This window comes from Ranitomeya imitator, chromosome 1 (genome assembly GCF_032444005.1).
Source record: "Ranitomeya imitator isolate aRanImi1 chromosome 1, aRanImi1.pri, whole genome shotgun sequence".
NCBI lineage: Eukaryota > Metazoa > Chordata > Amphibia > Anura > Dendrobatidae > Ranitomeya > Ranitomeya imitator.
Window position 1 is genome coordinate 218,791,013 of NC_091282.1, and position 12,046 is coordinate 218,803,058.

The 12,046-nt window shown below is 44.5% G+C and overlaps 1 protein-coding gene across 1 annotated transcript; it reads left to right on the forward strand.

Annotated features, from left to right (window-relative positions):
- Positions 1-727: 727 nt before the first annotated feature.
- Positions 728-1,174, forward strand: LOC138661435 (octapeptide-repeat protein T2-like). The gene has a single exon (XM_069746155.1). It carries the CDS (start codon positions 728-730, stop codon positions 1,172-1,174), a length of 447 nt encoding a protein of 148 aa, XP_069602256.1.
- Positions 1,175-12,046: the final 10,872 nt, after the last annotated feature.

The following is a 12,046-nucleotide window of genomic DNA, read 5'->3' on the forward strand; positions in this document are numbered from 1 at the left end:
TGTGGGTGGAGCAGTGAAAGACTGGATTTCAGACTGGGTAAAAACTTTTTCCATTCGGCTATGCTGGCAAGAAGAAAGTTCATCTTGCTCCGAGAGTGACGACTCATGGGACTCAGCGGAGACTATGACCAGAGCAATCTGTAACGCTCGCACCCAGACTGGTTGGCGCGGGGTCCGGGGGTGTGGCCCCACTGAACCACTGACCAGACTACCCTGAAAGGGCCGTAACTAAGTAGCTTCCAAGGTGTTCGCTGGAGCATCTGATGGTGAGGTCAGACTTGTGCGGCAGGTAGCTACCAGGTACCACTCCAGGGTGGTGTCTGGCTGTGAATGCTGATCTCACCGAGGAATAGGACAGGCAGGCAGGCACGGCTGTGACACTGGCTGGCAGATGGGTATGGCAGAGGCCCTGATGGGCAGACAGGCTTGACGGAGACGCAGGCAGGTAGGCAGGCATGGCTGGCATTCTGGCAAGTCTGATGGATAGGGCTGATACTCTGGTAGAAACTGATATACAGGCGGGTGTATGGAAACAGGTAAGAACCTGTTCAGACTGGAGGGTATATGAAAACAGGTAGGGACCTGTTCAAACTGGTGAATATAAAGAAACAGGTAGAGACCTGTGCGGCAAGTTCCAGAACGGAGATAGAGCAATATCGCAAGTGCGGATGCAAAGCATAACCACAGGAGGCAGAGTTAAGAGCAGGAGGTGGAGCCAAGAACAGAAATGCAGGAGGTGGAGCCAAGAGCCAGAGGCAGAGCCAAGAACAGAAACGCAGCTAAGAGCAGAGAAGAGGAAGGCAGAGCTAAAAGCAGAGAAGCAGAAGGCAGAGGAGAAGGCAGAGCTAAGGATGGAACCGCTGGAGGCGGAGCCAAGAGCAGAACCACTGAAGGCGGAGCCAAGAGTGGAAACTCCAGAGACGGAGCCAAGAGCGGAGACGCTGGAGGCGGAGCCAAGAGCAGAACCACAAGAGACAATGCCAAGAACCAGAACCGCAGGAGGCAAAGCCAAGAGTCGGAAGGCAGAGAGTCAGAAGGCGGAGCCAAGAGCCAGAACCGCAGGAGGCAAAGCCAAGAGCCTGAAGGCGGAGAGCCACAGGTTGTGGCGAGCAAAGCAGAGAAGCACAGAGCCACGGGTAGTGGCAAACAGAGCAGAGAGGTGCAGAGCCACTGATTGTGACACGCAGGGCTAAGAGGTGCAGAGCCACTGGAAGTGGCGAGCAGAGCTGAGTGGTGCAGAGCCACTGGTAGTGGTAAGCAGAAAAGAGGTGCAGAGCCACTGGTAGTGGCGAGAAGAGCAGAGAGGTGCAGAGCCACAGGTAGTGGCGAGCAGGAGAGTGAACACAGAGGTACGCACAAACAATCAAAGAAACAACAGGAACCGACATAGACCAGAGTACACACTGGAACAGACACAGATACTAGAACCAGACACAGATAGGCCTGCGAATTGCAGCCCTCAGAGACAGGAAACAAAACACAACCTGGCAGCTCAGTAGCAAATACTAACTGAGGGCAATAGTTTGCTCAGGCGTCCCCCAATGGGTGAGGACAGCTTAAGTATCCGAGTCCTCTAGGCAATTGACCAGGGACACCTTAGGGAGGTGCACACAATCTAAAAAAATCCGGATTTGCCAGCGCTGCACCCCTATGCACACAGCCAGGAAGTGTACATAGAGCAAGAGGCCATGAAGCACATGGCATCGAGTCGGCAGCAGACAGATCTCACAACATGGCACAGGGTGAGTGAGTTGAGGAATCAGGCAGGTGGGGCATGGAAGGCCATGCAGTAATTCCGGCAGGGTTGTTACGCTGTGTTGTACAGTGCAAGCACAGTGGATGGGATTTATAGTGTGTATGTATTTCTATTTGATGCGACGTAAAGTTACCCATGGCATGTATTTACAAGCCGCAGCATGTCAATTTCTGTTGCAGAGATGCTAGTCTCCGCAACAGAAATTTCCATAATAGAAATGTATTGGATGAGGTAAATCTGCACTGTTCAGTGAACACATGCGGATTTACCTGCATGATTAGAATGCAACGCATTGGACGCAGCCAAAATACGCTGCTTCTAAAGCACTGCTACCTCCTGTTTGTGAGAACATAGAGGTTTGCAACCAATTTGTCAATTTATTCAGTTAATCATCAATCAAGTAGATTTTTGTTTGTGAGAATCATTTGTATGTAGTATGTACCTATTCTAGACTTACACACATTTCAAGATTAACTACTTGTAATATGGAGATCATTTGCCTTTTGATGCTTTTATCATCATACTGTGTTGATGCTACACAGTTTATGCTAATGAACATTTGTGTCAGTTATGAGGAGCGCTTGCATTCACATGTTGTGCTAATATAAGAATTCTGGTTAGTAAATTGTTTACATTGGAAAATCCTGGCATGCGTTCACAGAAATTAGTATTCATTTCATGTATAATTAGAAGAATAAGGGTTACAAGCCAAAGCCTAGTACAGCTATCTGGCTATGTAAATATATTTGTACATAATATCTGAAAGAGATATGAATTATCTCAGCTGCCTTCATATAAAAGAACATAGTTTTTTGTATTTTATTCATTGCTTAGTGGTATTAGAATCAAAATCTAAAGCAAATGCTGGCGTGGCCTGACCACTGATGGCGCTGGCTGTGCGAGTGAATACCTTCTTGAACAAGGACTTGTACAATGATTAGAAGCTGCATTTATACCACCCAAGCATCATATAAACCCTATATGATGAAGATGACCAGAGGAAGATCCAAGAAAAGGAGTTCCCCTGCCAAATTTGCAGAGGTTTTTCCTCAGAACTCCAGCCGGACATCTCCATCACATGAAGCGCCATCTTCACCTACTCGCTCACAGGCCTCTTCTCCAGGCAAATCCTCCACAAGGTGTGGTGATTGCTCTGCTGATGCCGAGGTCAAGGAAGAAATAATGCAGAACATGCTCAATTCCCTCCTCTACTCTCCTAAATCTGATTTTAAAGTGGTGATGGGTGAGTTGAAGCGGGAGATTATTATTCTTGAGGAATGTTTGGGACATATAGAAACTAAAATGGTGGAGTATGCAGCATCTCATAATGATCTCATAGATCCACAACATAATCAGCTAACATAGAAAAAACTCAGAAAAAATACATACCATAAGATACGGCCTTCCCAAAACCCTGTCTGATGACAAATGCACACTTAGCAGGATGCAGCAGGCCTCCACTGATAAAGGCTAGGGGCAGCACAGGTTCAAACTACTTGATAAAAACAGCCATAGGAACCATAGTCCTCCATAGGACCCAAATTTGGGGCCACAAGCAATCTAAAAATACTACAGAAATAGTCACTGTGTGCACGTGGCCTTAAATAGGTTTCTGACTTAACTGAATTTGAAAGCTTCAGCACTGATTTTTCACAATATTTTTAACATTTCCCAGCAAAACTAATTGGAAACCTTATTCGAAGAGTATTTGAAGCATCTTTATGCGGATTTGCAGTAGAATCCTTCTCTTCTAAACTTTTGTAAAAAAAAAATCCTGTGTGAATAGGCCCTAAAAAGGAAAAGGTGATGCATGCATATGGCTCTTTTCAATAGATCATGGTTTTTTGCTTACTGCCTAATGTTTCAGAACTCCAATAAATTACAGTGTTGCGGGCACAGACACATATGGCCACCTGTACAATTTACATACTCCTTTCTGGAGTGCCAAGTGAGTTAAGGGACCACATTCTTCTGACCTATGAGGTTATCCAGAGATGTCTACACAGGGCCCCATTAGTAAATGCCAGTCTTTTCTCTTCAGCTAACACTATTCTTCTGTGTGTCACATATAGTTTGCCTGCCAGACAAGCATGTTTCTGTCCATGCGGTTGGCGGACACACAGAAAGGCATCATGGGTGGCATGTGGCCCCTAGGATGTAGGTTTATTCTGTTATTTAATGTTTTTAATTGAGCAGCAAGCAAGCAGCTTGATGATAATCCAAGAATATTGGAGGACAAGATGGTATAACATTCTGAAGTCAATTTACTCAACATAATTGATGGTGCAAAAGAGAAATAAAAATTCATTCACTTTCAGATGAAACATAACATTTTACTTGGCTGCATAAGCAGATGTGAGATGCTATACATCCAGCCCTGTCTGCATCAAATTATCACCACTAGTATTTGTTGTGTATGATGTCTAGATGTTTCTCTGCACTTAAAGGGTTATTCTCAAAATGTTAAAGTGCTCGTAAAATCAGGCAACTTTGGCATTTCCTTGTTGTCAAAAATCCTCTCAATTCTCTAGAACACAGGGATTTTTAATTCTATTGTGTAGGCACTGGGCAGTCTTTTAGGCAAAGAGCATATCGCTTACCAGCTCTTGCTATAGAGCCTGTAAGTGCTGTTGACGTTGGCCTGATCTCTGAATGCAGAAATCTTCAGTGTCCCTTCTCTCCATCTATGCTGCAGAGGCAATGCTGCGTCTGATTGTGGCATCGGAGGGAACAAAGTTCAGGCCAATACTGGTCCAAACTGTCAGTCATGCAGGAGCACACCGGCATCATTAAGCAAGAAATTGGAAAACTGGTGACTAGTGTTGAGCGATACCTTCCGATTTACGGAAGTATCGGTATCGGATTGAATTGGCCAATATCCAAAAAATATTGGATATCGCCTATACCGATACCTGATACCAATGCAAGTCAATGGGACACAAATATCAGAATGTAAATAAGCTCTTTCTGTCCTTCTACATCCTGTTTCGGGGGAAGAGTGTGGGCGGTGCGTGGGCGGACACTGGCGGGGTCTGTGTGGCCCTGCCGGGGGTCTGTACAGGCCTCTCTGGGGTCTGTACGGGCCTGCTGGGGCTCACTGTGGGCTGCAGGGCTCTGTGCAATCTGCCGGGGCTCTCTGTGGGCCTGCCGGGGCTCTGTGCGGCGTGCCGGGGCTCTGTGCGGTGTGCCGGGGCTCTGTGCGGCCTGCCGGGGCTCTGTGCGTGTGTGCAGGCATTGTCCGATGGGACTACAAGTCCCATCGGACAATGCCTACTACAGTGACATTGATTGACACATTACCCATCATCCAGCTAATGTGTTGAATGAAAAAAAAACATACATATTACATACATACTACATACATACTACATACAATACATTCATACATTACACATAATACATACATATAGACATACAGTACATTAAACACAGAGTTCATACTCACCATTACTTGTCACTTTGTTCCCGAAGTCAGTGTCATCTGTAAAAAAATATTAAAATAACAAACAACCAATATACTCCCTGTCCGCAGAAATCCAGTAGTGTCCCATGATGATCTCCCATGGGGAACGGCAGCATCAGCTGATGCGACCGCTCTCCAGGGTATTGATGTGTCGTTCGTGAATGAGCCGATACAAAGAGCCGGCTCCCTGCTGTGAATGTTCAGGGGCTCCAGGAACACAATGACGGGAGGAAAGTATCCTTCCGCACTGTATTTCTCCGCCGCTTTAAAAAAAATAGTCCCTAGTATCACTTTTGGCATTGCTGTGTGAGAAATTTTCTCACGCAGCAATTGCCATAAAGTGAGACTTTTTCCTAAGGTAACCTCGTCCCCAGCACCTGCAAATTAAGATTCTTTTTTCGGACGTGCGCAGTTGCGCTGCCCTTTGTACTTACAGTGCAGGCGCCGGGAACAATGCAACAAGAGGCCAAGAGTGATGGCTGTGCTGCGTCTGATTAGGAAGGAACGACCCGCCTCCGTGGCGATTTCAGGGTATGAGGGGGCACATGTTATAACCGTTTATTTCAGCATGTGCAGGCATCATAACTAAAAGAGCCACCTTGTCAGAATGCAGCATTTGTGCTGCAAAAGGTGGCTCTTTTAGTTACAAACGCCTGAGGGGTGTGACAGGTTCCCTTTAAGAGGAGACTTTGTGCAGCAGGCCTTCATGGTAAAATAGCTGCTAGGAAACCACTGCTAAGGACAGGCAAGAAGCAGAAAAGACTTGTTTGGGCTAAAGAGCACAAGGAATGAACATTAGACCAGTGGAAATCTGTGCTTTGGTCTGATGAGTCCAAATTTGAGATCTTTGGTTCCAACCACCGTGTCTTTGTGCGATGCAGAAAAAGTGAACGGATGGACTCTACATGCCTGGTTCCCACCGTGAAGCATAGAGGTGGAGGTGTGATGGTGTGGGGGTGCTTTGCTGGTCACACTGTTGGGGATTTATTCAACATTGAAGGCATACTGAACCAGCATGGCTGCCATGGCATCTTGCAGCGGCATGCTATTCCATCCGGTTTGTGTTTAGTTGGACCATCATTTATTTTTCAACAGGAAAATGACCTCAAACACACTTCCAGGCTGTGTAAGGGCTATTTGACCAAGAAGGAGAGTGATGGGGTGCTACACCAGATGACCTGGCCTCCACAGTCACCAGACCTGAACCCAATCGAGATGGTTTGGGGTGAGCCGGACCGCAGAGTGAAGGCAAAAGGGCCAACAAATGCTAAGCATCTCTGGGAACTCCTTCAAGATTGTTGGAAGACCATTTCTGGTGACTACCTCTTGAAGCTCAACAAGAGAATGTCAAGAGTGTGCAAAGCAGTCATCAAAGCAAAAGTTGGCTACTTTGAAGAACCTAGAATGTAAGACATATTTTCAGTTGTTTCACACTTCTCTGTTAAGTATATAATTCACATGTGTTAATTCATAGTTTTGATGCCTTCAGTGTTAATTTACAATTTTCATAGTCATGAAAAAACAGAAAAATCTTTAAATGAGGTGTGTCCAAACTTTTGGTCTGTACTGTACCTATTCTCCTACACTGTCCAAATTTCCATAGATTTAGTAGTTCCATTAACCAGGGGTTACGCAAAATGAATGTGTATTTCGTGCATTCCCCTATTCCCCTCCATTGCTTAATTTTTTCCACAGTTTCTCAACGCCAATGTTGGAAACCTCTTAGGACTCAACCGAAATCTACCTGCCTCTAAGGCAGCCAACAGCGGGCCCCTCCCCACCACATGAGAGATAACTTTCCCCACTGAGCTAGTGAAATCGTGATCCCTTCATCCCATCATATGCTGGCATTGAGACCCAATGTAATACAACATTGGGTTAGGAACAGCCAGACCCCCATCATCCTTTGGACACAGCAACAGTTCTAACTTAATACGCGCTCGGCCCCCTTTCCATATCAAGTCGCGAAAGATGGCATTAATTTTGTAAAATCTATTCTGAGGTAGCCAAACCGCTGCATTGTGTAGCACGTACAAGAGCTGGGGCATAAGTATCATCATTATTAAATTAGCACACACAACCATTGTTAAGTTTAGCTTCCTTCATGCTGTAATCTTTTGTTTAAATTTGCCTAGTAGTGGGTTCAGATTAAGTCTTTCATAATCTTCAATATTATTTGACGCACAGGTAGGTGATCTACTTAACCACTTGAATTTGAGTTGGCTTATCTCCCACAACAAGAGTCCCGCGATCCAGCAGCAGCAATACAGATTTATCCCAATTAATACAGATCCCAGATATACCGACATACTCGTCTAGGACAGTCATTACTGCCCTCAGGGAGCCCCCCGCATTTCCCAAAAACAACAACATGTCGTCATCATAAAGTGCTACCTTTTCCTCATGTGTCCCATATTTAAATCCTACAATAGTTTGTTCCCGTTATATCACCGCCGCCAGTGGTTCAATTGCTATAGCAAACAAAGGGGATAAGGGACACCCCTTGTGTGCCTCTAAACAAGAATAACTCCTCAGAAAGCCGTCCATTAACACATACTCTGGCTCTGGGAGCAATGTACCACAACTGAACCCATTTGATAAACACTTCCCCAAAGCCCATATGACGCAACGTGGCCCACAAGTATTTCCACTCTACGCTATCGAATGCTTTGGCCACATGCAGTGACAGGATCGCTCTATGCCCTTGATTGTCCGCCTTCACTTGCATGTTAATGAAGTTAATGAAGAGTCAAATTCATCGCTGTGGATTTGTTAGGCATGAAACCCACCTAATTTTGATGTATAATTATAGATGTTATAACTTTATTGAGACAGTTAGCCATCATTTTAGCTAAAAGTTTTACATCTGTCATTAGCAATGAGATTGAACGGTACAAGGCCAGTACAGTGGGATCCTTGCCTTGTTTACGAAGCACAACAATTGCTTCCGCATGGACCATGGGAGTTCACCTCTGTCTACCCCTGATCTATGCACTTCCAGCAAAATGGGCAGCAGAAGTTTCCTATATTTTTGATACATTTCTCTGGGCAAACCATCCACCCCTGGAGCCCTGTCATTAGCCACAGAGGCCAGCGCCACCTTCAACTCCTCTAGGATAAACGTTTCATCTAGCAATTTTTGGGACTCCGCAACTCTGACCAAGAAATCATCAATCTCTGCATCTGTCGGCTGTGATCTATATAAATTAGTATAAAAGTTCGCCATCACCTCTAGTATGCCCCTGGTATCTCTGACCTCCTGCCCAACCTCACCCTTCAAGGCAAGTATGCAATCATTGTCTCTTTGTGCAGCAGCCACCAGGGCCAGGAGATGACCGGCTCTCTCTCCTTCCTCAAAATATTGCATAGTTCTTGGGCGAACTGATTTTAGGTATGCTTTATTTTATTCACGGTAAGGAAAGTCCTCGCCCGTTGCGGGGGCAAGGAGTTATTGCTTATATGTTAAAGATACCGTAGTCATTCTAGAGGGTTTACTCCCTCTAATTTTTTTTTTTATTCTTTCTCTCTTTTATGTAAGATTTATGCAAGGTTTGTGAACAAGTGTTTTTTGTGTTACTCTTCTCGAATTGTATATTATAAGAAAAAGTACTTTGATCATTGACGTAGTTTTCAACTACTGTTTTTCTTGTAAAATTCTCTTCTCTTTAATAAAAATATATTTAACCCAAAAAAAATATTGCATAGTTCGGAACATCTTTTTTCATTCTGCCATCCGTAAAGACAGCGCACTAACTCCGGCCTGAGCCTTTTTAAGCCTCTCCTCCCATGTGGATGGTTTCAGGGTCAATGTCTCCTTCTCCTCCCTCAACTCCCTGAATACCAACTGGTCTTTTTGTTTAGTGCTCATCTGAACCCTAGATAGCTCTTTAACCCTGCTGTTCTGTTCGGTCTGGGGAGACCTATTTTGAACTTTGGTATTTTTTGGGGTGTTCAAGATGCGGTTCTGAAACTTGTGGTTGATTGACTTAAATGAGGATGGGTTGGTCGGCCACGGGTTTCAGAGCCGCATCTTGAATATTTTAAAGAATATTGAAGTTCAAAGTCGGTCATTTTTGACCAACAGAACAGCAGGGTTAATACAAAGCCCTCTGAAGAAAGACTTCATGGCCTCCCAGACAATCCCTTCATGTGCCATACCACTGTTAACCCCAAAGAACTCTTGGAGCTCCTTCTCTAAATCACCTCCCTTTTCAATTAGCCGCAGCTGGAAGGGGTTAAATCACCAAAAAGGTTTAGTATTCGTTAGCTGACCCTGGGGAACACACATTGGGGAATTGTCAGATACTGTTCTAGTCAAATCCCACATCTGTCACAAGTCTTAGCATTTGGTCATCCCCCAGCACCAAATCAATCCTTGACAAAGAAGAAAAAGTCATTGAGAAACATGAGAATTTACGCACCCCGGGGATACGAACCATCCAGAGATCAATACTAGACATTTCTCTTAACAAAGCCCCAAATGGAGTACAATTACCCCCTGGCTTTATGTCCTCTCCCCTACCTCTGTCCCAATGGGAATCAGGTACACCCATCACCAAGTACGGGAAACCTGCGACAATTTCTAATATCCTCAGGAGCAACTTATTATTATATGTCGGCGGAACATACACAGACATGAGTAGTATATGCCTATTATTAAGTTTGCACAATATACACACATATCGCCCCTCCGAGTCAATGATTGAGGTGAGATTTTCAAACTGCGTTCCCCTACATATCAAAATACTGACTCCCCTTGAGTACGCAGAGTACGTAGCATGATAACTCTCTTGTATCCAACGCCCATTCAGGGTGTGAGTCCTTTCTGGGACCATATGAGTCTCCTGCAGGCAGATTATAGCTGGTTTCGCTGCATGTAAAAACTGAAAAACTGCTTGTTCTTTAACATCAGCTGCCAGACCTCTAACATTTCAACTTAAAATTTTCAGATCACCCATCATTAGGGTTCAGACTTGTATATAATACAGAATGCATACCAACATGTATATAACCTGAATAGGAAGCATTACATAAACAATCCCCATTACCCTCCTCCTCCTTCCCCCAAAAACAAACCCTGAAACAAAAAAAAATTATAACAGAAAAAAAACTAAATATCTTTTAACGTATTGGAAAAACAGGCATATATTATTCTTATCCGTCCTTTAACTCTCCATTTCCAGTCCTGCATCAGATCCCCAAGAGGCCACCAGAGGCACCAAGTAAGTAAACAGACGCTCAACTCATGGGGCCTTCAATCTGCAGAGACTCTGTCCTTCTCCAGCCACAGTTGTTTTTCATTACAGTCCAGCCACCTAAGTGCAAGAACAAAAAAGGTAGGGAGCACTACTATAGGGCATGTCTAAATAAGGACTAATATGAATGGGGCTGCTGCCTCGTGCACGTAGAGGCTAAATATGTGGAGAGGAGGAGAAAAAGATCCGTGCATACAAGGCGCACACCCCAAATCACAAGACAATGTTGAAATTATGTGCAATATTTATTAGTAGACATAATAAAATCATTAAAAGACAGAACACATAGCCAAAAGTCCCATATGACTATGACATATCAATACAATGTCAAGGCAAAGTGCAGCATATATATGTGTGCACATATGGATAATTAGCCATGGAAAACAATATCAATGCCAGAAGAAAAAGGAACTTAATGCAAGATCACAATAAATCCTTGATATAGAACTATAAACCCTTCTTAGCAAGTAGAAAAGTGAGCAGTTCCCTGGTTGTGTAAGAAATGGAGGAATGCTGAAAACAATTGCAAAAAGAGACAAAAACAAAAAAGGACGTCCAGGATGAGAAAGCCATCCGATTTACCAGATGAATCAGTGAAATGGGTGTCAGGGCATGAAGTCCAAGGGTCAATAGCCAAGGGACCGAGGCGATGTGGGGAGCCCCGTGCGTATCGCTGCAACCAGTAGCTTCGTTCAGCCACCTAAGTGCATCTTCTTTGGCTTCAGTAAAAAAAAAAAACTTTATTTGCAGCTACGATCCGTAGCTTGGCAGGAAATAATATGGAATATGTCACACCAATCTCCTGTAACCTTTTCTTCATTTTGATAAACCTAGCTCTCTGTTTCTGCACTTCGATAGAATAATCTGGAAAGATGGAGATTGTGGAACCATTAATCATGAGGTCTGGGTGGTCCCTAGCAAGCCTCAGAACGGTATCTCTATCCTGATAATGGAGCACTTTAGTCCATGATGAACATCCAGGGGGGAGGGGACGTGTGGGAACCATGTGGGCTCATTGAATGATATAGAACCGAGACAGCTTATCTGCACCCAGCTTATCCATTAGTCACTTCTCAAAAAATTCCATAGGGGTATTACCCTCAACTTTTTCCAGCACGCCGACCAGTTTCAAATTATTACGCCAGTACCTGTTTTCTAAGTCATCCGCTTTGGCCTGGACAGCAGTAAGGGCTAATGCCATTTGCTTATATTCCTTCTTGGCTTCTACTATATAGTCCTCTGTAGAACTGACTCCTTTCTCAACTTCTCCTACCGTCTCCTTCACCACATGCATAGTGTGCTGCATATTTGTTATATTAACTTGGATGCTGCGAAGCAGTGCCTCCATGCTAATAATGGAAGAATCACAATGTATAATAGCACAAAAAATATCCGTTGGCTTCTCTGGCAATAGCATCTCTCCCATCTTCCCCTGCAGCAACTCTGCAGTCACCTTGCCATGTCCTGCGTAACCTCCCAGTGAGCCGCTCCGACTCCCATCTTCGCTCTCATCATCATCTTCTTCCCCCCGCTCTGGCTCCTCCTCTCCCCCTCATAACTTCGCAATGTGCA

Bases quoted from the DNA above. Each gene is read 5' to 3' on its own strand.
- LOC138661435 (XM_069746155.1), top strand. From the start codon at position 728: ATGCAGGAGGTGGAGCCAAGAGCCAGAGGCAGAGCCAAGAACAGAAAC.